The sequence below is a fragment of the Natator depressus genome, chromosome 23 (assembly GCF_965152275.1).
Source record: "Natator depressus isolate rNatDep1 chromosome 23, rNatDep2.hap1, whole genome shotgun sequence".
Taxonomy (NCBI): domain Eukaryota; kingdom Metazoa; phylum Chordata; order Testudines; family Cheloniidae; genus Natator; species Natator depressus.
In genome coordinates, this window is record NC_134256.1 from 19,799,324 (window position 1) to 19,825,628 (window position 26,305).

Sequence of the window (26,305 nt, forward strand, 5' to 3'; positions counted from 1 at the left end):
CTGGCTGTGAGGGGGGCTCCCAGGGGGCGCTGTGGGGCGTGGGGAAGGGGGGCTGGCCGGGGGGAGGGCTCCCAGGGGGGCATGGGGAAGGGGGGCTGGCTGTGAGGGGGGCTCCCAGGGGCACTGTGGGGCGTGGGGAAGGGGGGCCGGCTGTGAGGGGGGCTCCCAGGGGCACTGTGGGGCGTGGGGAAGGGGGGCCGGCTGTGAGGGGGGCTCCCAGGGGGCGCTGTGGGGCGTGGGGAAGGGGGGCTGGCCGGGGGGAGGGCTCCCAGGGGGGCATGGGGAATGGGGGCTGGCCGGGGGGAGGGCTCCCAGGGGGGCGTGGGGAATGGGGGCTGGCTGTGAGGGGGGCTCCCAGGGGGGCGTGGGGAAGGGGGGCTGGCTGTGAGGGGGGCTCCCAGGGGGCGCTGTGGGGTGTGGGGAAGGGGGGCTGGCCGGGGGGAGGGCTCCCAGGGGGGCATGGGGAAGGGGGGCTGGCTGTGAGGGGGGCTCACAGGGGGCGCTGTGGGGCATGCGGAAGGGGGGCTGGCCGGGGGGCGGGCTCCCAGGGGGGCGTGGGGAAGGGGGGCTGGCTGTGAGGGGGGCTCCCAGGGGGCGCTGTGGGGCGTGGGGAAGGGGGGCTGGCTGTGAGGGGGGCTCCCAGGGGGCGCTGTGGGGCGTGGGGAAGGGGTCTGGCCGGGGGGAGGGCTCCCAGGGGGGCATGGGGAAGGGGGGCTGGCTGTGAGGGGGGCTCCCAGGGGCACTGTGGGGCGTGGGGAAGGGGGGCCGGCTGTGAGGGGGGCTCCCAGGGGCACTGTGGGGCGTGGGGAAGGGGGGCCGGCTGTGAGGGGGGCTCCCAGGGGGCGCTGTGGGGCGTGGGGAAGGGGGGCTGGCCGGGGGGAGGGCTCCCAGGGGGGCATGGGGAATGGGGGCTGGCTGTGAGGGGGGCTCCCAGGGGGGCGTGGGGAAGGGGGGCTGGCTGTGAGGGGGGCTCCCAGGGGGCGCTGTGGGGTGTGGGGAAGGGGGGCTGGCCGGGGGGAGGGCTCCCAGGGGGGCGTGGGGAAGGGGGGCTGGCTGCCAGTGGGCGGGCCCGTGGGCAGGTCCCAGCGCTGCGAGTGCCGCTTTAAAACACAGGCACCTAAAGCAGCGCCTTAAAAATAGCCTCCGTCACCCTGGAGACGGGTGATGGCCTCTAACAGGTGCGGGGCGTATTTACAGCCGGGGCCGCGGGTGTGAGCTACCGGGCGGCCTCTCGCTCAGCCAGCCAGGGGCCCGGCTTGGCAGCAGGCGTCCGACCTCAGGGGGCTGCAGGCGCAGAGCGTCCGCGCGAGGCGCCGGGCAGGGGCAGGGGCAGGGGCAGGGGCAGGGGCAGGGGTTACGGTTAGGGTTCTCAGAGGGGTAAAGCCCAGGAAGGATGATGTGGCCCAATTTTTTCCTCCAGCAGGAGGAGCAGCGCATGGCGGGCTTGCGGGGCCGGGTGGGCGGCAAGCGGCGCCCGGCCCTCACCGACGCCCAGGAGGGCAAGATCAAGCTGGCCTTCTTCGTGGCCATCGTGGGGGTGACGCTGACCGTGCTGGCCGTGGGCACCGAGTTCTGGGTGGAGCTCAACACCTACAAGCAGAACCACAGCACCATGTGCGAGGCCGCCCACTACGGCCTCTGGAAGTTCTGCCTCAAGAAGCTCTGGGTGGAGGACGTGGAGGCGGACAGGGCGACCTGCGGCCCGGCGGAGCTGCCCGGAGGTGAGGAGAGCCTGGCCCGTCCCCCTCCTCTTCCTTCGCACTCTGCTTCCTTTCTTCCCTCCCTCCTTCCTCCCTCCCTCCCTCCCTCCCTTTCCATCCCCCATTCACGCCCTCCCTCCACCCACCCCTAAACACCTAGCTATCCCCATCCACCTCACCCACCCCCATAAACACCTAGCTATCCCCATCCACCTCACCCACCCCCATAAACACCTAGCTATCCCCATCCACCTCACCCACCCCCATAAACACCTAGCTATCCCCATCCACCTCACCCACCCCCATAAACACCTAGCTATCCCCATCCACCTCACCCACCCCCATAAACACCTAGCTATCCCTATCCACCCCCTGTCTATCCCTACCCACCCCCTATCTATCTATCTAATCTATCTATCCCCATCCACCCCCTCTATCTATCTCTCTATCTATCCCCATCCACCCCCTCTATCTATCTCTCTATCTATCCCCATCCACCTCACCCACCCCCATAAACACCTAGCTTTCCCTATCCACCCCTGTCTATCCCTACCCACCCCCTATCTATCTAATCTATCTATCTATCCCCATCCACTCCCTGTCTATCTATCTCTCTATCTATCCCCATCCACCCCCTCTATCTATCTATCCCCATTCATCCTCTCTATCTATCTAATCTATCTATCCCCATCCACCCCCTGTCTATCTATCTAATCTATCTATCTATCCCCATCCACCCCCTCTATCTATCTATCCCCATTCATCCTCTCTATCTATCTAATCTATCTATCCCCATCCACCCCCTCTATCTATCTCTCTATCTATCCCCATCCACCCCCTCTATCTATCTCTCTATCTATCCCCATTCACCCTCTCTATCTATTCTATCTATCTACCTATCTATCCCCATCCACCTCACCCACCCCCATAAACACCTAGCTTTCCCTATCCACCCCCTGTCTATCTATGTAATCTATCTATCCCCATTCACCCCCTCTATCTATCTCTCTATCTATCCCCATTCACCCCCTCTATCTATCTCTCTATCTATCTATCCCCATTCACCCTCTCTATCTATTCTATCTACCTATCTATCCCCATCTACCTCACCCACCCCCATAAACACCTAGCTTTCCCTATCCACCCCTCTGTCTATCTATCTAACCTATCTATCCCCATTCACCCCCTCTATCTAATCTATCTATCCCCATCCACCCCCCTATCTATCTAATCTATCTATCCCCATTTACCCCCTCTATCTAATCTATCTATCTATCTATCCCCATTCACCCTCTCTATCTATCTTCTTCCCCCCACCCCCACTCACTCCCTTTTCAGCCTTCACCCCAGTCCACCTCCCCTTGAGTCTGATAATTTTTCGCAGCTGGAGTTTCATAAATAACCAGATGCCCTCACCCTCTCACGCTACCCACACGGGTTCTGATCCCACTTGGGTCTGTGCAGGGGGGCTGGGAGCCAGGACTCCTGGGTTCTCTCCCCAGCTCTGGGAGGGGAGTGGGGACTAGTGGTTAGAGCAGGGGGGCTGGGAGCCAGGACGCCTTGGTTCTGTCCCCGGCTCTGGGTTGAACGAATTCGGGCGTCTCCAGGGGTGTTTTGGGTTCTGTCTCTGCGCTTATTTCTGACGCTGCAGCAGCAGCGACCGACAGCATCAGCTGAATGCCAGTCTGGGGGAGGGAGGGGGTGGAGCGCCGTCCGGAGAAGGGACTGGGGCCAGTTAAAGCGCCTCTTGGCTGGAAAGAGTGAAACTGGAGACCTAGAGCACCAGGGAGAGGTTCTGTGCCGTGGTCTGCTACCATCCCAACCAGGAAACATTCACCCAGCTGGGCGTCCGTGCTCATTGAATCCAGTGAAATGATGGCCAACTGCCTAAGGGGGACAGGCCCCGTGCCCCATTCCCCACCCCCGGAGCCAGCCAGTCCCTGCCCTGGGGCCGGATGGGAGCTGGCGCCCCCTAGAGGGGAAAGGCCCCAGGCCCCATTCCCCGCCCCCCTGAGCCAGCCAGTCCCTGCCCTGGAGCCGGATGGGAGCTGGCGCCCCCTAGAGGGGAAAGGCCCCAGGCCCCATTCCCCGCCCCCCTGAGCCAGCCAGTCCCTGCCCTGGAGCCGGATGGGAGCTGGCGCCCCCTAGAGGGGAGATGCCCCGTTCCCCATTCCACAACCCCTGGAGGTATCTCAGGGTTGTCGCCATTTGGATGTGTTTCCGGATCAGGTCAGGTGCGTGTTTAAAGTGCGATAGCTGCTCTGGTCCATTTCCTTCAGCTCTCCAGTAGCAGGGCTTGGGGTGGAGAGTGGGGCAGGGCCATGGGGCTAGGGGCACAAAGCAGTTATGGCACCGGGAGCTGGCAGGGGACAAAGCAGGGGTGGGTGCGGGTGGGGCAGAGCTGCTGCTGGGGGGGGGGACGGGACTGTGTTCTGAAAATCTTATACCTCTGTCCCTCCACACCCCTCCCTCCACCCACCCCATACCCCATCCTTCCCTCCCTCCCTCCCTCCACCCCAAGCCCTCCCATCCATCCATCCCACCCCCAACCCTCCCTTCCTCCATCCATCCACCCCACCCCCGCATCCACCCCCCCAGCCCTCCGCACCCCTCCCTCCCTCCATCCACCCCACCCCAACCCTCCCTCCCTTCCTCCATCCATCCATCCCACCCCGCATCCACTCACCCCCATCCCTTCCTCCCTCCATCCACCCCACCCATCCATCCCCCCTACCCTCTATCCACCCCACATCCCTCCATCCATCTACCCCACACCCCTCCATCCATCCATCCCTGAACAACCCTGTACATCCCATACAGACTCCATATAGCCCCATGCATACCCCTCTGTCCATCCATCCACCCCCACCCACCCATCAAACCCATCCATCCCTCCATCTATCCCCACACACACCCACCCACCCACCCATCCATCCACCCTGTTACCTGGGGTTCTTTCAACCCAAAGTTCTTGGTACCTTTACTCTGTGTGAGGTGGTGTCAGAAATAAAGCAGGGGAGACACGGCCGTCCGATGATCGATGGCTGGCACAAACAGGACAACACAAGAGTGCTTTCACTTAAAGCTACACATTACTTAGTCTTAAGCTCTTACACACGTCCGCAACAGGTTAGTAAAACACCCGCCAAAATCCCACATTCATATTTACCCAGGGTCTTGAGACGGTCTCGAGTGGATAACTGTAGATGTCCAGTGGCCAGCTGGTGGTCTCCAGGGGAACTTGAGAGGTGTTCAGGTGTTCAAATGTCCACAGAGCTCAGATTTCCTCCCCTTTTTATATCCAACTTGTTAGTATTAGGTAGCTTGCTCATTAACAAACCTGCCGAGCAGAAGCTAAGTTAAGGGTGGAGATTTCCAGCCTGTCTGGTGGGTAACTTTCCATCGGTTAACCAGCTGTAGAGTCATAGTTAACTATTGCCAGACTTCCAGCTTGCAAAACCACATGCTTCAGAACAAGAACTCAAGCCAGGAGGGCAGAGGGTCATGTTTACTCCATGAGGTCACTCACTTCACCCTCCCGTCCTGGTCCGTTACCTGTGCTAAGGTTTCAGAAACACCTCCTTTTAGCGGCTTTCAGTAATAAGCAGAACAACTGGAATTCCAGCCACTGGAAGTGGTTTAAACCTGTTATTGGGCTATCAAAAATCTGCTCCAACAACCCCACACACCCCTCCACCCACCCATCCATCCCATACACCCCCCTTGATCCATCCATCCCATACACACCCCTGCATCCATTCATCTGTCCATCCATCCATCCCATACACATCCCTGCATCCATCCATCCACCTACCCATCCATCCCATACTCCCCCCTTCATCCATCCATCCATCCATCCCATACACACCCCTGCATCCATCCACCCACCCATCCATCCCATACACAGCCCTGCATCCATGCATCCACCCATCCATCCCATACACCCCCCTGCATCCATCCAATATACATCCCTCCACCCACCCATCCATCCCATACACATCCCTCCACCCACCCATCCAATACACACCCCTGCATCCACCCACCCATCCCATACACCCCCCTTGATCCATCCACCCATCCATCCCATACACACCCCTGCATTCATCCATCCATCCGTCCATCCACCCCATACACACCCCTGCATTCATCCATCCACCCATCCGTCCATCCCATACACACCCCCTTCATCCATCCATCCATCCATCCCCACACACCCTCCAGATATTACAAAAAAAATCCCACTTTGTCATGTCATCCATTCACCCCCTACCATCCATCCACACATCCTTACCTTTGTACCCCTCCATCCCACCCCCTTGCATCTATCTAATCTATCTATCTATCTCAAGCTAATTCCCATGTGTGATGAAACCTGGGGAGTGTTAATAAATCTCCCTCCTTTCCCCAATTTCCCAGCCCTTTGGGGAATGCATCATGACACTCACTCAGCTGCAGAGGGTGAAATTCCTCAGTTAGATTTCTAGTTGGGGTGAATTTGGGGGGCAGGAAGATTCTGGGGCTGGGGTGAATGTGGGGGGCAGGTTTGGTGGGGTGGGTGAGTTTAGCGTGGAAGGTTCATGCAGGAAGGTTTGTGGGAATTGGGTGTGTGTAGGGGGAGCCCAGGGCTGGGATAGCAGGGGGCTGAGGGTCAGGATTGAGGGGCACTGGAGATCTGGGGGTGCAGGGAGCGCAGGGCTGAGATAGCAGGGGGCTGAGGGTCAGGACTGAGGGGCACTGGAGATCTGGGGGTGCAGGGAGCCCAGGGCTGGGATAGCAGGGGGCTGAGGGTCAGGACTGAGGGGCACTGGAGATCTGGGGGTGCAGGGAGCCCAGGGCTGGGATAGCAGAGGGTTACTAATTCTCCCCACCTGACCCCTTCTCCCCAAACTCATCCCGACCGCCCAGAGCGTTCACACGTCTTGATTCCCCGTCCCCTTCTCTGCCCTGCCCCCGACCCCGTTTACACATCTCCTCTCTCTCCCCCGTCACTCAAGTCGTTCCTTTCTCCCTTCCCAGAAGCCAACTGCTCCTACTTCAAGTTCTTCAGCACGGGGGAGAACGCCCACATCTTCCAGAGAACGACAAAAAAAGGTCAGGACCCCCCTGGATCACACCCACGGGCCCATCTACCCTGGTGTCCCGCCTCCTCCCTACCCCAGATCACACCCACGGGCCCATCAAGCCAATGTCTCTTGGGCTGTACTGGAGGCTGGCAGCGGGGCTTTTCCTCCCAGATTGGGGTAACTCTCTGTCTCCCCGTTCCCCAGAACTGAACATCACGGCGGCCGTGATCTCTCTTCTGAGCATCACCCTGATGGTGATGGGCTCGCTGTGCATCACCATGGCGCTGAGCAAAGGGGTGGAGTTCCTGCTCAAACCCGCCTCCTGCTTCTTCATGATCTCCGGTAGGTACCGCCTCCCCCGCCCCCTGGGGGGCCCCCAGCGCCCCCCGCGGAGCCCCCGCCCCGCTCCCCGCCACCCAGCGCCCCCTGCGGAGCCCCCACCCCCCCTTCCCGCAGCCCAGAGCCCCCCGCTAAGCCCCCAAACCCCTTCCCGCAGCCCAGCGCCCCCTGCTGAGCCCCCGCCCCGCTCCCCGCCGTGCAGCGTCCCCCTCGGAGCCCCCCGCCCCGCTCCCCGCCGCGCAGCGCCCTCCGCGGAGCCTCCCGCTCCGCTCCCCGCCGCCCAGCGCCCTCCGCGGAGCCCACGCCCGGCTCCCCGCCGCCCAGCGCCTCCCCCCGAGCCCCAGCCCCGCAGCTCAGCGCCCCCCCCGAGCCCCCACACCCCTTCCCGCAGCCCAGCGCCCCCCTCGGAGCCCCCCGCCCCGCTCCTCGCCCCGCTCCCCGCCGCGCAGCGCCCCGAACGGAAACCCCCGCCCCGCTCCCCGCCGCGCAGCGCCCTCCGCGGAGCCCCCCGCTCCGCTCCCCGCCGCCCAGCGCCCTCCGCGGAGCCCCCGCTCCGCTCTCCGCCACCCAGCGCCCCCCCCCGAGCCCCAGCCCAGCGCCCCCCCCCGAGCCCCCACACCCCTTCCCGCAGCCCGAGCCCCCGCCCTGCTGCCCGCCGCCCAGCGCCCTCCGCGGAGCCCCCCGCTCCGCTCTCGGCCGCCCAGCGCCCCCCACTGAGCACCCCACCCCCCTTCCCTCAGGCCAGCGCCCCCCGCGGAGCCCCCCGCCGCGCAGCGCCCCGAACGGAGACCCCCGCCCCGCTCCCCGCTGCCCAGCGCCCCCCGCTGAGCCCCCGCCCTGCTGCCCGCAGCCCAGCGCCCCCCACTGAGCACCCCACCCCCCTTCCCTCAGGCCAGCGCCCCCCGCGGAGCCCCCCGCCCCGCTCCCACTCTCCCTCTCTCCCGGCAGGGATCCTGGTGCTGGTCAGCCTGGAGGTTTTCCGCCACTCGGTGCGGCGGCTCATCAGCAGCGACCGGAGCGTGCCCCTGGAGTACGAGTACTCGTGGTCCGTGGCCTGCGCCGTGGCCGCCGGCGCCGTGCTGATCTTCGGCGGCGGCTGCTTCCTGCTCCTCTCCCTGCCCGGCCTGCCCAGGGAGCCCGGCCACTGCTGCGTCCCGAGCACCGCCGCCAGCAGCGCCTGACGGACGGCAGCTCGGGGGGGGGGGGGGGGGGGGACGTGGGCCGGAGTCTCGGGGTGTGTGGGGGGGTCACAGAGAAACGATTGCTTCCTGCCCCACCTGGGGGGCGCCCTGCCTTGGATCAGCCCCCCCCCCACCTACCGATGAACCTCTGGGGATTTCCCCCTTGCACTGGAAGGGGCCAGAACGCAGGACGGTAGGAAAGAGGGCGGCAGGCGAAGGAGGGGGTGGGGGCGGAGAGGTGGAGGGATCAAATTAATAACCTCAGCGGGTCTGTATTTAATCCTGGATTTTATAAATGGCTATTTTTAGCTGGAGGGGGTGTCTTTCTGGTCTCAGTGCCCCCGTCCCCGGGTCAATCCGGAGTCAATCCCAGTTGCAATGGGAGAGGGGCTGAGTTCTGATCTCAGCCCCCTGGGGTCAATCCGGAGTCAATCCCAGTTGCAATGGGAGAGGGGCTGAGTTCTGATCTCAGCCCCCTGGGGTCAATCCGGAGTCACCCCTAAATGCAATGAGGGCATGGCCAGGTTCTGATCTCAGCTCCTGGCCTCGTCCATCCAGAGTCACTCCCAATTGCAATGGGGGCGGGGCTGGGTTTTGATCTCAGCTCCTGGCCTCAATCTGGAGTCACCCCTGACTGCAATGAGGGCAGGGCCAGGTTCTGATCTCAGCTCCTGGCGTCAGTCTGGAGTCACTCCCAATTGTAATGGAGACAGGGCCGGGTTCTGATCTCAGCTCCTGGGGTCAATCTAGAGTTACCCCCTGACTGCAATGAGGGCAGGGCCAGGTTCTGATCTCAGCTCCTGGCGTCAGTCTGGAGTCACTCCCAATTGTAATGGAGACATGGCCGGGTTCTGATCTCAGCTCCTGGGGTCAATCTAGAGTTACCCCCTGACTGCAATGGGGACTGGGCCGGGTTCTGATTTTAGCTTCCTGGGGTGTCAATCCAGAGTCCAGATTTACCTGGTGTAAACCAAGCTCAGAATTCAGACCGTGTTAAGAATTAAGAATTTCATGGCTCTTGGTGCGAATGTTGCCCAAGAACCATTGACTCTGTTTTCCGGACTGAAAATCCGGAAAACCTCCCTCAGCTTCACCAGGTGGGAAGGGCCGGGGGGCAGTGAAATTGACAATGGAGCCCCGGTTTCAGATCTCCACCGGGCCCCGTGGGCTCTGCATGGGGCCCCCTTGATGTCCCCATGGCAAGCTGGGCGGGCATGTTTAGGAGCGGTCCTCGACGTGGCCACCGGCAGCAGCCGTCTCCCCAGCCCCCCAGAGTCAGTCGGGCAGCGTGAGCCGCTCACCCAGCCTTGGCGTTCGACCCGGGCTGCTGCCTGATGCTGCAGGTGGCCCACGGGCGTGGTCGGGGCAAAAGTGAGCGTGAACGGATAGCGATTCACTGGGGAAGGGAAGGCGTGAGAGGCGCAGGGCAGGGACTGGCTGGCTCAGGGGGGTGGGGAATGGGGCACCGGGCGTCTCCCCTCTAGGGGGCGCCGACTCCCATCCGGCCCCAGGGCAGGGACTGGCTGGCTGGGGCCGGGGGGGGGGGGGGGGGGGGACGGAGCAAAGAATGGGACGCGAGGCCTCTCCCCTCTGGGGGGCGCCGGCTCCCATCTGGACAGGACGTTGTTTCAAGCTGAAGTTGAAAGTTTCAGGAAGAGGAAACTGAGCTAAATTTGGGAGGGAGGGAGGCAGGGGGGCAGAAAGGTTCAGGGGCTGGGGTGAGTTTGGGAGGCTCAGGAGTGAGATGGGGGAGGTTTGAGGGAGGGGGAAGTTGAGGGGAAGGTTTGGGGGCCCCAGGGGTGAGTGGGTGGAGGTTTGGGGGCAGGGGGAAGGTTGGGGGCCCCAGGGGTGAGTGGGTGGAGGTTCGGGGGGAGAGGGAAGGTTTGGGGGCCCCAGGAGTGAGTGGGGGGAGGTTTGGGGGGAGGGGGTAGCTTGGGTGCCCCAGGCGTGAGGTTTGGGGGCAGGGGGAAGGTTGGGGGCCCCAGGGGTGAGTGGGTGGAGGTGGAAGGTTTGGGGGCCCCAGGGGTGAGTGGGGGGAGGTTTGGGGGGAGAGGGAAGGTTTGGGGGCCCCAGGGGTGAGTGGGTGGAGGTTCGAGGGGAGAGGGAAGGTTTGAGGGCCCCAGGGGTGAGTGGGTGGAGGTTCGGGGGGAGAGGGAAGGTTTGGGGGCCCCAGGGGTGAGTGGGGGGAGGTTTGGGGGGAGGGGGAAGTTGGGGCAGGTTTGGGGGTTCAGGGGGGAGTTGGGTGAGGAGGCCGCAGGTAGGCCAGGCCGGCACCGGCGGGCGCGGTGGGTCTGTGTGGCGCGGTGAGGACAGCGCGTCCCTGGGGCCCGGGGCCGCGGGCCGGGTTATTCTGGGCCAGCCCCGTTCTCCAGTTACACCCTGTGCTGTAAACAGGGGTCTCGGTGGCAGCCCCAGATGCTCCTGTGCGGACAGCAACGTGCAGCCCAGCCCCCCGCCCCGCCCCCAGCTGGGCATGGAACCCAGGAGTCCTGACTCCCGGGGGTGGGGGGCAGAGGGTTAGGGGGGCGGGGGCTGGAAGTCAAGACTCCTGGGTTCTCTCCCTGGCTCTGGGAAGGGAGTGGGGCCTAGTGGTTTGAGAAGCGGGGGCTGGGAGCCAGGACTCCTGGGTTCTCTGAGAGGGTGTGTGTGCTGCAGGGCTGGGGGAGGGCCCCCCCCGTCCATTGTGCTCCCAACTGGGCTCTGCAACGTGGCGGGCACGGCCTGGCATGAGAATGAGAACAAGAGTTGCTGGCTCTGTGCAGGCTGATGTCACCCCCACCGCAATTCCTGCAGCGCCCCGCCCCCCCCACCAGCCCTGTGTGCCCCCCCCGGCAACCCCTCACCCCCACTGGGCACCCCCTGCAACCTCCCTGCACTGGGCAGCCCCCTCACCCCGTGTGCCCACTGCAGCCCTGCACCCGCCCAGGGCATGGGGTGGGGGGTGTGTGTGTGTGTGTAGGTCCCATTGAATACACCCACACCTGCCTGCACAGGGATCTTCACACCCCACTTCCCAGGTGCACACACCGAGACTGTGTCAGGTTGTACGACCGCACAAAGACACACACACACCAGCCATAAGCCCCCTACAAACCTACACAAACATCTACACAACACAGACCACAGACATATACACCCTCCCACCCACAGATCTACACAACACAGAAACATCTACACAACACAGTCATATACACCCTCCCCCCCACAACAACCCCCAGCCATGCCCCCTACAATTCTACACACACATCTATACAAACACACCCCACAGCCATATACACCCCCCACAGATCTACACACCACACAAACATCTACACAGCACAGCCATATACACCTTCCCCCCAACATCTACACAAACACACACCACAGGCATATACACCCTCCCCTCACACATCTACACAAACACAGCTATATACACCCCCTCTCCCCCCGATCTACGTAAACACATGACACAACACAGCCACATATACTCTCCCCCCAACAGGTCTACACAGACACACCACTGTCGTAAACAACCGTCCCCCCACAAACCTACACAAACAGACAACACAGCCATATATACCCTCCCCCAACAGATCTACGCACACACAGCTACACAAACACACACACAACACAGCCATAAACACACCCACACCACAAACACAATCCATCACACGCAGATCTACCCCAACATCACACGTACCCACAACACAGCCATAAACATACCACAAATAAAACCAGTACACACAGGTTCATACAAATACACCCACCCACCCCCTTAAATAGGGACACACCCATACACAACACAGTCCTAAACACACCCCATACTGCATACACAAACTAGCCTGCAAAGGTCTGTGCAAACACACAACAGAGCCATAAACGTACCACACAGAGATATCTACAACAGCCACACAACACAGCAATAAACACCCCACCCACAGAGATCTACACAAACACACAATAGCCACACCACACAGCCGTAAACACACCACACAGAGAGGTCTACACAAACACACAACAGCCACACCACACAGCCATAAACACACCGCACACATAGGTTTCGACAAACACACACACACGCCTAAAGTCCACGATGGAGCCATAAACGCCCCACACCCACAGTCCACCACACACTGATCTACACAAACGTCACACATACCCCCCCCACAGCCATAAACACCCTCACTCCCACACCAACATGCACACACACAAACCTACGCACAGAGATCTACACACAAATGCGGATGCAAACACACACACACACACACACACACACACCCCGCCATCCCATGGCTGGCTATTTCCCCCACTAAAACCCTTCCCTTGGCGCAGGGGTTGGCAGCTTCTTTCCATTTCGTTGAGCTCAGGAGGTTTCTGCCAAAGGCGCAAGGTGCTGCGGAGTGTGTGTGTGTTGGGGGGGCGGGGGGGGGAGAGAATGCAGAAGTGGAAGGACGGAGGAATAGAGGCTGTCAAGGACATAGAAGAGTCATCTGCTGATTTGCATGTAAAAGGGGGAGGGGAGGAATCTATCCAACCCCCCCACACCCCCTCTACCTATCTATCCCCATCCACCCCCTCTATCTATCTGTCTAATCACCCTGGGGCCGGATGGGAGCCGGTGCCCCCTAGAGGGGACAGGCCCTGTGCCCCATTCCCCACCCCCCTGAGCCAGCCAGTCCCTGCCCTGGGGACAGATGGGAGCCGCTGCCCCCTAGAGGGGAAAGGCCCCGGGCACCGGCTCCCATCCGGCCCTAGAGCAGGGACTGGCTGGCTCAGGGGGGCGGGGAATGGGGCACGGGGTAGGGGGCTTATTTCCCCTTTTAGGGTGCCCCAGTCCCCGCTCCCTAGAGCCAGCCAGTCCCTGCCCTGGAGCCGGATGGGAGCGCCCCCTAGAGGGGAAAGGCCCCGTGCCCCATTCCCCACCCCCCTGAGCCAGCCAGTCCCTGCCCTGGGGCCGGATGGGAGCTGGCGCCCCCTAGAGGGGAAAGGCCCCGTGCCCCATTCCCCACCCCCCTGAGCCAGCCAGTCCCCGCCCTGGGGCCGGATGGGAGCTGGCGCCCCCTAGAGGGGAAAGGCCCTGTGCCCCATTCCCCTTCAAACAGGAGTGAGGTCTGCAGGGCAGCAGCTTGAGCATCCTGCCCACAACACACAGTGACCTGCAGAGTCACGTGCAGTCGGCACAGAGCTGCGTGGGGGGAGCTTCTAGCCAAGGGGGCAGCCCTGCAGGGGGTCTGCGGGGTGGGGAGGGGAACTGCAGCTGTACTCTGTATGTGTGTCCTGCTGCCCCCCGGTGGCTGTGATCAGAACTGCCTCCACTCTGTGTGTGTGTGTGTGTGTGTGTGTGTGTGTGATGGACTCCTCAGGCCTCGGGCTCTCTGGGCTCTGTACGGCCCCTGGGAGACCCCCCTTCAGTGTGACAGCCCCCCCCCCCCACGAGGGTCGCACTCGCTCTCCGGGGTTAGGCCCTCTGGCCCCGCTGCCTCCTGGGGCCGCACCTCTGAGCCTCCAGCCCGCCTGGGTCCCTGCGTGAGCCCCCTCAGGGGATCCCCTCACTCTGGCCCCTGGGGGCCGCCACCCCCAGAGGGAGCCATGCCCCCCGACCTCCAGCCTGCAGGGACTCTCAGCTGGCATAAAACAGGAGGGTTTATTGTATGGCTGAACCCAGCCTAGGCAGTTCTCAGGGGCCTCGGGCCTGGCCAGTCTCAGCACCATCCAGCTGGGTCTGTCCCAGTCCAGGGGGGCTCTGGCTGCTCTTTGTCCCCAGCCCAGAGCGAGCTGCTTCCACCCGACCCCCCCCCATATCACCTCCCCACAGCCCCTCCTCCACCCTGTGTCTTCATTCTGGGCAAACAGATCACCGGGGTCCTCTCTCCTCAGCCCATTGTCCTCCCACTGGTCAGAACCAGCTGATGGCCAAGCTGGGGTGGGCCTCTTAGTCACCAGGTCACCAGTTGTTAGGGTTCTCCTTCGCCAGGCCATTGTCCGGGGTTCCAGCTGCCAGGCGAGGTCACACCTGGTCCTCTGCAACAACAAACCCTCTCCCACCACCTTGTTACACACGCAGCGCACAGGGAAACTGAGGCACGCATAGTATTCATGCAAAAACACTACCGCTTTGTCACAGTGTGTCCCTGGTGCCACCTGGTGGCTGGGCTCAGAACTGCCGTGTGTGTGTGTGTGTGTGTGTGTGTGTGTGTCCCTGATGGCTGGAATCAGACCTGCCTGCTCTGTGTGTGTGTGTGTGTTGTGGGGAGTCTATGTATGCTCTGTGTGTGTATCCTGGTTTGCCCTGGTGGCTGGGGTCAGAACTGCCCCACTGTGTGTGTGTGTGTGTGTGTGTGTATTGGGGGGAGTCTGTGTGTGTGTGTGTGTGTGTGTGTGTGTGTCCCTGCTGCCCCCTGGTGGCTGGGTTCAGATCTGCTGTGTCTGTGTGAATTTGCATGTCTGCAAGCTGGGGCTCGCTTTGGCCAGCGACTCTGGTTTGCCACATGGGGTTTTGGCATCCCAAATTACTCAGCTGAGGCAGTAACTGGACAGCCGTGCCCCTTCCCTCCCCCCGGCCTCTGACAAATATTGCGAGGGGTGCTGGTGGAGAATCACCTGAACGGGTCCGGAGCTTCCAGGCCAAAAGGGCCAATGCGATCCTGGGATTCCTAAATCTCAAGCAGGAGCAGAGAGGTGATTTTCCCTTGGGATCTGGCCTTAGGGTGACTGCTGCTGGGATCCCGTGTCCCGTTCTGGTGCCCACCATTCAAGAAGGACGTCAATCTATGGCCGAACAGTCAGAGAAGAGCCACGCGGATAATTAAAGGGGTAGAAAACCTGCCTGAGAGCGAGAGACGCCAGGAGCTCCAGCTGTTTAGCTGAACAGAGAAAAAGTCCAGGGGTGACTTGATCACAGTCTATCGGTACCTATGTGGGGAACAAATATTTAATAACCGGCTTTTCAGTCCAGCAGAGGAAGGGCTAACACAATCCAACAGCTGGACAAATCTCCAGACTGGAAATAACATGTACATTTTTAACGGAGAAGACAATTGATTAAGGGTGGGGGTGGATTCTCCATTACCAACAGTGTTTCAAGTAGGATTTGTTCTAAAAGATCTGTGCTAGGAATTATTTCGGGGCAGTTCTCTGGCCCGTGTTATACAGGAGATCACATTAGATGATCAAAGTGGTCCCGTCTGAGCTGAGCATCCAGGAATCTGTGAACCCTCTGCCCAGCTCTGAGCCGAAGGGGGTGCTCTCCTCCCCAGCATGGCTTCCCCCAGGAGCATTGACCCGTGGCTTTCGCAGCATTGCCAAGTCTGGGGGAGTTTATTCCAAGTCTTGCAATTTTTGCTACTTCCCTTAAAGCTTCCAGCTCTTGCTCCACAGGGTCTTTGGGACAATTTTGTTTGCAAAAACAGGCAGTTCCTAGCATTCGTGGTTGAGTAGGGAAGTTGGCAAATGCGGAGGATAAAAAGAAAAAAACAGCCCCACAAGCCCAAAATCGACAACATCAAAAAACCGAAGAGAAGGCAAATTAAAAGACCCTGCTTTAAAATAAAGTCTCGTGATATTTTTAGAAAATTTCACAGTTTTTCAAACACTCCCCCCGTTTGGAAGCCAATCTCCTGAACTTTCAACCAGCTTCACCGCTTGCAAGCCCGTCTCGCCATTTTAAAACCACTTTCAAGGATTTTAAACTCGGCTCCCAAGTTTTGAACCCAGTCCCACGATTCTTGAAGTCCTTGCGATATTGAAAAGAATCTCACAAATTTCTAAAAAAGAACAGGAGGACTTGTGGCACCTTAGAGACTAACCAATTTATTTGAGCATCAGCTTTCGTGAGCTACAGCTCACTTCATCGGCTTCACTTCATCGGCTTCACTGCAGCTCACGAAAGCTTATGCTCAAATCAGTGTGTTCGTCTCTAGGGTGCCACAAGTCCTCCGGTTCTTTTTGCGGATACAGACTAACACGGCTGCTGCTCTGAAACAAATTTCGAAACCACTTTTGTGCTTTTTAAGCCAGGCTCCCGCTTTGTAAACCAACCTCGTGAAGTTTTTAACCACTCGCACTGTTTTAAAACCACGCTCTTCTGGTTGGTTTGTTTGGTAACCGCACCCACAAGTTCCAGGCCGAACTTGCGATGTTTCAACCTGCCTCGATGTTGTTTGAGAGAGTCTCACGTTTTCTTTTCAAGCAGCTTCCTGGTTTATATTGCAGCCAAACGCATGGTTTGGAAAACGAGCTCAGAATGATTAAAGCCGCGCTCCTTAGTTTATAAATCACGCTCAGTATTGTCAAACCCAGTCTCATGGTCACAGAGCAGAACTGATCGTGTGTGTGTGTGTATGTGTGTGTGTGTGTGTGTGAGAGTGGGGGCGGGGGGGGTGGGGATTTGTCGTTTTTGCAGCGCTCAGGGGCTGGCAAAGGGAGCTCTTGCTGCCCAGTAGGTCGCCTGCCTAGGAGATGAAATTTCAGAGGCATTTAGAAGTTTGTAAAGATTTCTCCCAGGAAAAATTTTAAGCTCTGCTCTCAGCAATGGTCCCCAAACCGGTGAATTCCTGGCCAGCCTGCACCGCCATCTAGTGGCAGGAGACGGCTGCAACTATGCCAGGACTCAATGGCCAATTGGTGACATCTTTCTGCAAAGTTTCAGAGTAGCAGCCCTGTTGTCTGTATTCGCAAAAAGGAAAGGAGGACTTGTGGCACCTTAGTGACTAACATATTTATTTGAGCATAAGCTTTCATGAGCTACAGCTCACTTCATCGGATGCAACTGTAGCTCACGAAAGCTGATGCTCAAATAAATTTGTTAGTCTCTAAGGTGCCACAAGTCCTCCTGTTCTTTTAGCTTCTGCAAAGTGGCGTGTGGTTTTTGGTGTGGGTGTGGGTGAGGCGGGGGGAGGCAATTCAGGACACTGAAGGGCTGATATACACGGAGGCTGGGCTACCACTCAAGACACCAACCCGCTCTCTAGCAAAGAGCTCGAGGGCTGAACGGGCCTGGGATCTTAATCCCTCCTCCCAAATTGGAGAAAAGATGGTCGAGCCTTCTCCTCCCCCTGCCTTGGGGCCGGATGGGAGCTGGCGCCCCCCGGACAGGAACGGCCCTGTGCCCCATTCCCTGGAGCCAGCCAGTCCCCCGTCCTGGGACTAGGAGAGACACCACTCCCTTCCCAGAGCCAGGGAGAGAACCCAGGAGTCCTGGCTCCCAGACCCCTTTGCTCTAACCATTGAGACCCCCAAGCAAGCAGGGAGAGGGACACAGCCTAGGGGGCCCATCGGTCTGCCCCGATGTGCGGGGCGGGGGGGGGTGGGTTTGGTCACAGTGTCCCCACATCCCCCGGGTGGCCCCTGCCCAGCGCGTGGGCCGTGGGCCATGACACAAGAGGACATGGTTTGCTGGGGCTATTCTGACTGATGTAGATTTTGCGGCCGATGAGAGAGCAAAGGTGTGAGGGCCTCAGGAAAAGATGAGCCATCGCTGGCTTCCTGTGGCTGCAGCCCCTGGCTCAGTGCCTCATTCAGGGCTTGGGGGAGCTGGGCACCGGGGCTTTGGTGGCGGCGCTGAGGGGCCCCTCTACTGCCCCCATCATGGCATCTGCTCTCACCGTCCTCCTCCTCGGTGAGTATCGGAGACAACCAGGGTGTGTGCCCATGGAGGGATGGGATATGAGACCAGGGCGTGTGCCCATGGGGGGTGTCATGGACTCACAGGACTTGCGCTGTTTCTCAGGTCCCCCTTCAGTGCGACGGCCCTTCTTGGGGGTCCACTCTCTCTCGGGGGTTAGGCCCCTCCGCCTCCTGGAACTGCACCTCTCCGAGCCTTAGCACGCCTGTCTCTGCCCTGGGCCCCCGCAGGGAGTCCACTCGCTCTGGACCCCCGGGGCCCCCACGCCCAGAGGGAATGCCCGGAGCAACTCTCAGCCAGCGTAACACAGGAGGGTTTATTGAGCATCTGAACCCAGCACAGGAAACTCTCCGGGCCTCAGGCCTGGCCTCCCTCAGCACAGCACATCCCAGTCTCCCCTGCATCCAGGTGGGCTCTGTGACGAAGCGGCACTGTTCTTAATGTTTCCTCTGAATATTGTGGGGGTGCCTCAGTTTCCCCTAGGCAGTTCTTAAGTATCTAGGTGGTGGGATAAAGGTGTATGATTGTTGCAGAGCCCTAGAGGGCAGGTGTGTGCAGGGGTCTGGACACAGAGAATGGCCGACACCCTGTTTCCTGGCACCTGATGGCCTGGGCCCTTCCCCCCTGCAAGGTGAGAGCTAAAGGGTTGGAGAACAAAGGAATCAGGTGACCTCCTGGCCCAGGAAAGGGACAAAGCCCAGAGGAGGGGGGGCTGGAGAGAGTTTCAGTTTGGGGCTGGCTGGAGACATGGAGTGAAGGGCAGACGTGGTTGTCTGGCTCACTGCTCCCCAAAATGGACCCAGCTGAGGGGTCCGGTTCTCTGCACCTACAAGCTCTGTGTTAGACCATGTTCCTGTCGTCTAATAAACCTTCTGTTTCACTGGCTGGCTGAGAGTCACGTCTGACTGCGGAGTTGGGGGGCAGGACCCTCTGGCTTCCCCAGGACCCCGCCTGAGCAGACTCACTGTGGGAAGCGCACGGAGGGGCAGAGGAGGCTGACTGCTCCGAGGTCAGACCCAGGAAGGTGGAGCCGGGTGAGCTGTGTGTCCTGCAGACAGGCTGCTCCCAGAGAGGAGACTTCCCCAGAGTCCTGCCTGGCTTTGTAGGGAGCAGTTCCAGAGCATCGCCTGGGGAGTCCATGACAGTTGGGTTGTTTGCCACCCCGCTGTGTCTTTCGTCCTCTCCTAGCTCACTCTCCTGGGTTTCCATCGGATGCTGCAGTCAGGTGTGTGGCACCCACCCCACCTGCCCTGCCTAAGGAGAACGGACCCAACCCGGGAGCGGCCCTGGCCAGATTGTAACCACCCAGGGTCCGAGCAGCAGGCGTCGGGGGGTCGCCTTGCAGCCAACGCAACCACTAATCCAGCCCCCGACACCATCCCCAGAGGCCGTATTTCACCCCCGTTTCCATCCTGTCCCTCCCCCACCTTCCGTCTGTCTGTTTGCTAGGAACAGGGTCAGCGACCTCGGTACACAGACTGGACTCCATTCCATTCCCACGGGCCCTGGAGCCACCTTTACGGCCTCCGTCCGCAGCGTCTGCCTGAGCTTCTCCACCCTGGGACTCAGCGGGGAGCAGCCATGAGTCTGGGGTCAAGGCAGCCTCTCACTAACAGGCCTCCCTGCTCCCCCCATCTTCCCTCCGCTGGGGCAATGCCCCCCTCACCGCACGCCCCACCCCAGGGCACAGGGACTGCAATCTACCCCACGGGCAGGAGCTCCCAGGACAGGCTGCTCCCAACGTTCCCCGTCAACACTGAAGCACTGGGACACCGGGGGAGTCTCATCCTTTCAGAGCAGTGGGGTTTGCAGTGAGTTTGGACCAGCAGCTCCCCCCCGCACCCCCGCCCCAGGCCACACTCCCAGCTCCCCCCAGCCCGTCCCCCAGGCCACACTCCCTGCCAGGCCAGAGAAAGAACAGAACCCGGGAAGGAGTCTGAGCTTGTCCTGGGAACCCCCTGTGACGATGTGACGCAGCAGGGAGGGGGGAGTGTTGACCTGGGAATGTGCCCTGGGGACGGGAGACCTGAGAGCCTGTCACCTGAGCCAGGAGGGGGAGGGGGAGGTGACACCTCTGCCCAGGAATGTGGACGGAGGCTGCAGCAGGGAACCTGCTGGGGGGGTTTAGTTTCAGTTTGGGGCTGGGTGGAGGAACACAGGGAACCCCAGGGCTGGGGTCTAAGCTCCCTGCTCCCCCAGAAGGACTTGACTGAGGGGTCCTGGGTGTACCCACAAGCTCTGTTTTGGACTGTGTTCCTGTTGTCCAATAAACCTTCTGTTTTACTGGCTGGCTGAGAGTCTCAGTGAATCCCAGGAAGAGGGGTGCAGGGCCTGGACTCCCCCACACTCCGTGACAACTGGTGGCAGCGGTGGGATCTACTGCACCCCGTGAACGGCGCTTCCTGCAGTAAGTGACTGGGGAACAGTAAAACGAAGGGGGATTGACGGGGACCAGGCGTGCTGAAGATTCAGAGAGAGACGGTTTCAGGGGGCGGTTAACCCCTGGGAGTGTGTGACCAGAGAGAAGGACTTTTGCAGTAACAGGGTCCCCCGGGGGATTGCAGCGAGCGGTCCCAGGGGCGGAGGAGTCTGCAGCTCGACCCTGGCAAAGAGGTGGTGACCTCAAGAAGGACTGGCACACTAGGGGCTTTTCCTGGAAACCGTGGACAGCTGCCCGGCCTGCGAGTGGCCAGCCGGGAGATGTACGCTAAACGCCTTAAGAGCGACCTGGTGGAGCTGTGCAGGCAGAGGGGGCTGCGCGTCGGGAGGTCCACCAAGGAACAGCTGATTGCCCAGCTGGAGGAGAGGGATCGCTTGGATGACCCGATCCCTGTCCCTGAGGGAAGCCGCCCGGCGGACGCAGCGTGGGCCCTGGGGCCTGACCAGGCTGGGAGGGGTCAGACTGCTGCCCAGGACACCCCGAGACCCTTCCTACCTATGCCTGGGGGAGGGGTTGTGGGAAGCCCAGCGAATACCGAGGGCCCCCTGACCCCAGCAGCCAGCAGGGGATCCTCCCAGCGGAGCTCCCCATCCCTGGAGCGGATGCGGCTGGAATGGGAGAGGGAGAGGAAAATGAGGGAGCTGGAGGATCATGAAAAACAACGTCAACATGAGGAGAAACAACGTCAACATGAGCAGGAGGAGAAGGAGAAACAACGTCAACATGAGCAGGAGGAGAAGGAGAGGGAGCGTCAGGAGAAGGAGAGGGAACGTCAGGAGAAGGAGAGGGAACGTCAACATGAGCAGCAGGAGAAGGAGAAACAAAGACAGCATGAACTGGAGCTGGCCAGGCTGAGGAGCAGTGGGGCCCCGGCTGCGGTGAGTGAGGGGGGACCCAAGACTGCAAGGAGCTTTGATAAGTGCTTCCTGGCCCAGCGGAAGGAGGGGGAGGACATAGATAGCTTCCTGACGGCCTTTGAGAATGCCTGCGAGCTGCACAGGGTTGACCCTGCAGACAGGCTCCAGTTCCTCACCCCCTTACTGGACCCCAAAGCCGTGGAGGTCTACAGCCGGATGACAGGGGCAGAGGCAGGGGACTATGAACTGTTCAAACAGGCCCTGCTCCGTGAGTTTGGGCTGACCCCCGAGATGTACCGGAGAAGGTTCCGGAGTCAGCGTAAAACGCCTGAGGTCACCTACCTACAACTGGTCAACAGGATGCAGAGATATGCCCGCAAGTGGACAGCGGGGGCCCGAACTAAAGAGGACCTGCTTGACCTGTTTGTACTGGAGCACCTGTATGAACAGTGCCCTTCCGACCTGAGGCTGTGGCTGGTGGACAAAAAGCTCGCGAACCCCCAGCATGCAGGGCAGCTGGCCGACGAGTTTGTGAACAGTCGGTCAGGGGGTAGCCGGGAGGAGTCCCAAAAGAACAGGCCCCCCCCGATGCAGAGAGAGAGTCACCATGGGGCCTCCCAGCGGGGAAATAGGGAGAACCCCCTCCAAAGGGGAACGCCTGGTGTCGGGCCCCTCCGACCCGTTCGAGGGGACCAACGTGACCTGAGCTGCTATCACTGTGGCCAGAGAGGCCACGTACGGGCCCAGTGCCCCGGGCTCAGGGACAAACTGAGCAGACCCAACCTACCCAGGGTTAACTGGGTAGGGACTCAGCTGGACGAGGGGCAGGCGACCCAGGAAAGGGGGGCTACCAGTTTGCCACCTGCTCAGGAGGGAAGAGTACCCCCAGCCAGCCCCGCCAGAGGGCTGGAGGCTCTGGACTCAGGGTGCTCGGTTTACAGGGTGGGTGCGGGGCTGTCCCTCCGGAGAGAGTGCCTTGTTCCCCTGGAGGTGGATGGGAGGAAGGTCAATGGATACTGGGATACGGGCGCGGAGGTGACGCTGGCCCGGCCCGAGGTGGTGGCCCCAGATCGGGTGGTGCCCAACACCTACCTGACCCTGACGGGGGTGGGCGGGACCCCATTTAAGGTGCCCGTGGCAAGGGTAAACCTGAAATGGGGGACCAAGGAGGGCCCCAAGGATGTGGGGGTACACCACCATTTGCCCACTGAAGTTTTGATGGGGGGAGACCTAGAGGACTGGCCAAGCGACCCCCAGACCGCCCTGGTTGTGACCCGTAGCCAGAGCCGGCGAGGGGCACTGCGACCTGACCCTGGGGAGGGTACCACACTGGAGACGCGAGACCCTACTCGGGTGGGGAGGGAGCGCCGAGGGGCACGGCTCAGAGAGGCTGCGGCCTCAGACCTGGCCACGGAGGGGGAACCGGGCCCCATCCCTTCCCCAGCCGCTGAGTTCCAGGCCGAGTTGAGGAAAGATCCCTCCTTGCAGAAGCTCAGGGACCTGGCCGACCTCAGTGAGGGACGGACCATGAGGAGAGGCTGCCAAGAGAGGTTCCTGTGGGAGAAGGGGTTCCTGTACCGAGAATGGGCTCCCCCAGGGGAAGGGGAGTCCTGTGGGATCAGGAGGCAGCTGGTGGTCCCCCAGAAGTACCGCCGCAAGCTCCTGTCCCTGGCCCATGACATCCCCCTCGCAGGGCACCAGGGAATCCGGCGCACCCGGCAGAGGTTGCTACAGAACTTTTACTGGCCCGGGGTCTTTACCACGGTCCGGCAGTATTGCCGATCCTGTGACCCCTGTCAGAGGGTGGGGAAGGCCCGGGAGAAGGGGAAAGCGGCGTTGAGACCTTTGCCCATCATAGAGGAGCCTTTCCAGAAGGTGGCCATGGACATCGTGGGGCCTCTCAGCAAGACGACCCGGTCGGGGAAGAAATACATTCTGGTGGTGGTAGATTTCGCCACCCGCTACCCCGAGGCAGTGCCCTTAGCTTCCATTGAAGCAGACACCGTGGCAGATGCGCTCCTGACCATTTTCAGCCGAGTGGGGTTCCCCAGGGAAGTCTTGACAGACCAAGGCTCCAACTTCATGTCGGCCCTGCTCCGGTGCTTGTGGGAGAAATGTGGGGTCCGGCATGACTGGGCCTCAGCGTATCACCCCCAGTCCAATGGGCTGGTGGAGAGGTTTAACGGGACGCTAAAGATGATGCTGAAAACCTTTATGAACCAGCACCCGCAGGATTGGGACAAGTACTTACCTCACCTGCTGTTCGCGTACAGGGAGGTGCCCCAGGAGTCTACCGGATTTTCGCCTTTCGAACTGTTATATGGAAGGAGGGTGAGGGGCTCCCTGGACCTGATGAGAGACGAGTGGGAGGGGAAGGCCACTCCCGATGGAGAGTCAGTGGTGGAGTATGTCCTGACCTTCCGAGAGAGACTGGCTGAACTCATGGGCCTGGCCAGGGAGAATCTGGCCAGAGCCCAGAGGAAGCAGAAGGTCTGGTATGACCGCACGGCGCGGGCCCGTGCCTACGCCACCGGGGATCAGGTGATGGTTCTCATCCCCGTGAGAAAGAACAAACTACAGGCCGCCTGGGAGGGCCCGTTCAAGGTCGTCAAGCAGCTCAATGAGGTAAACTATGTGGTGGAGCTGTCGAACCGGGCCCACCACCGCCGGGTGTACCATGTGAATATGATGAAGCCATATTATGCCAGGGGGAATGTGGTGTTAGCTGTGTGTGGTCAGTGGGAGGAGCAGGGAGATGACCCTTTAGTAGATCTATTCCCTGGGACCAGAGCTGGTTCCCCCCTGGAAACAATCCCCCTCTCGGATCAGCTCACCCCTGCCCAGCAAGCTGAGGTCAGGGGGGTGCTGCATCCGTACCGACAGCTGTTTTCCAACCAGCCTGGACGCACTAATCTGACTGTCCACCGGGTGCAGACAGGGTCGCACCCGCCGATAAGATGCTCCCCCTTCCGAGTCACAGGGAAAACTGCTCAGGACCTGGAAAGAGAGGTCCGGGACATGCTGGCTTTGGGGGTGATCCAGCCATCGGCCAGCCCTTGGGCCTCGCCGGTGGTGCTGGTCCCCAAAAAGGATGGGTCAGTCCGGTTCTGTGTGGACTATCGGAAGCTCAATGCCATCACTGTATCGGATGCCTACCCCATGCCCAGGCCGGACGAGCTCCTAGACAAGCTGGGAGGAGCTCGGTACCTTACCACCATGGACCTTACAAAGGGCTACTGGCAAGTGCCGCTGGATGCAGATGCCCGGCTGAAATCGGCCTTTATCACCCCTCTGGGGCTCTATGAGTTTCTGACCCTGCCTTTCGGCCTCAAGGGAGCGCCGGCTACCTTCCAGCGCCTGGTGGACCAGCTCCTGAGGGGGATGGAGAGTTTTGCCGTGGCGTATATTGACGACATCTGTGTCTTTAGCCAGACCTGGGAGGACTACGTGTCCCAGGTTAGACAAGTGCTGGACCGACTCCAGGGGGCTGGGCTGACTGTCAAAGCAGAGAAGTGCAAGGTGGGGATGGCTGAAGTATCTTACCTGGGCCATCGGGTGGGGAGCGGCCGCCTAAAGCCGGAACCGGCCAAGGTGGAGGTGATCAGAGACTGGCCCGCTCCCCACACCAAAAAGCAGGTCCAAGCCTTTATTGGGATGGCAGGATACTACCGAAGATTTGTGCCCCACTTTAGCGCCATAGCCACCCCCATCACTGAGCTATGCAAGAAGGGGAAGCCAGACAAGGTGGTCTGGACCGAGCAGTGCCAGGAGGCTTTCCGGGCGCTGAAGGAGGCTCTGGTCAGTGGCCCAGTTCTAGCAAACCCAGACTTTGACAAGCCCTTTGTGGTGTTCACCGACGCCTCCGACACGGGACTGGGGGCGGTGTTAATGCAGGAGGATGAAAAGGGGGAGAGACACCCCATCGTGTACCTGAGCAAGAAGTTGCTACCCCGGGAGCAACACTACGCGGCCATCGAGAAGGAGTGCCTGGCCATGGTGTGGGCCCTCAAGAAACTAGAGCCCTATCTCTTCGGGCGACACTTCACCGTGTACACCGACCACTCTCCCCTGACCTGGCTGCACCAGATGAAAGGAGCCAACGCCAAGCTCCTGAGGTGGAGCCTGCTCCTGCAGGATTACGACATGGACGTGGTCCATGTGAAGGGAAGTGCCAACCTGATAGCGGATGCGCTGTCCCGGAGAGGGGGCCCCGAACTTCCCCAGGTCACTGGTCACAGTGACCCCGCTCCGTTCAGTCTCGAAGGGGGGAGAGATGTGACGATGTGATGCAGCAGGGAGGGGGGAGTGTTGACCTGGGAATGTGCCCTGGGGAGGGGAGACCTGAGAGCCTGTGACCTGAGCCAGGAGGGGGAGGGGGAGGTGACACCTCTGCCCAGGAATGTGGACGGAGGCTGCAGCAGGGAACCTGCTGGGTGGGTTTAGTTTCAGTTTGGGGCTGGGTGGAGGAACACAGGGAACCCCAGGGCTGGGGTCTAAGCTCCCTGCTCCCCCAGAAGGACTTGACTGAGGGGTCCTGGGTGTACCCACAAGCTCTGTTTTGGACTGTGTTCCTGTTGTCCAATAAACCTTCTGTTTTACTGGCTGGCTGAGAGTCTCAGTGAATCCCAGGAAGAGGGGTGCAGGGCCTGGACTCCCCCACACTCCGTGACAGAGGACAATGGGCTGTGAAGAGAGGACCCCGGTGACCTGATCAGCTGGTTCCAGACAGAGGATGGAAGAGAGGAGAGGAGGCCCAGACGACCCTGTTTACCTGGAGAGAAGACAATGGACAGTGTGGGGGCTTGGGGTCAGTGAGATCAGATGCCCAGCTGGGAAGCAGGGGGGCTCAGGACTGGAGAGAGAGAGCAGACAGAGCCCATGTGGATGCAGGGAAGACTTGGACGTGCTGTGCTGATGGAGGCCATGCCTGAGGCCCGGAGAGTTTCCTGTGCAGAGTACAGACGTCTGATGAAGTGAGCTGTAGCTCACAAAAGCTCATGCTCAAATAAATTGGTTAGTCTCTAAGGTGCCACAAGTCCTCCTTTTCTTTTTGTGAATACAGACTAACATGGCTGCTACTCTGAAACCTGTCAATAAACCCTCCTATTTTAAGCGGGCTGAGAG

At 60.6% G+C, this 26,305-nt stretch overlaps 1 protein-coding gene and 1 long non-coding RNA gene across 2 annotated transcripts; one reads left to right on the forward strand and one right to left on the reverse strand.

Moving 5' to 3' along the window:
• Positions 1-1,038: 1,038 nt before the first annotated feature.
• LOC141976324 (uncharacterized) lies at positions 1,039-5,427 on the reverse strand. Its single transcript, XR_012636100.1, has 3 exons — positions 4,870-5,427; positions 4,679-4,744; positions 1,039-1,590 (listed from the first exon to the last, which is right to left on the reverse strand). It is a non-coding gene; the product is annotated as an uncharacterized LOC141976324 (long non-coding RNA).
• CACNG6 (calcium voltage-gated channel auxiliary subunit gamma 6) lies at positions 1,377-8,288 on the forward strand. Its single transcript, XM_074937258.1, has 4 exons — positions 1,377-1,721; positions 6,717-6,791; positions 6,968-7,105; positions 8,051-8,288. Exons 1-4 carry the CDS (start codon positions 1,394-1,396, stop codon positions 8,281-8,283), a joined length of 774 nt encoding a protein of 257 aa, XP_074793359.1. The 5' UTR covers positions 1,377-1,393; the 3' UTR covers positions 8,284-8,288.
• The last annotated feature ends 18,017 nt before the right edge of the window (positions 8,289-26,305 follow it).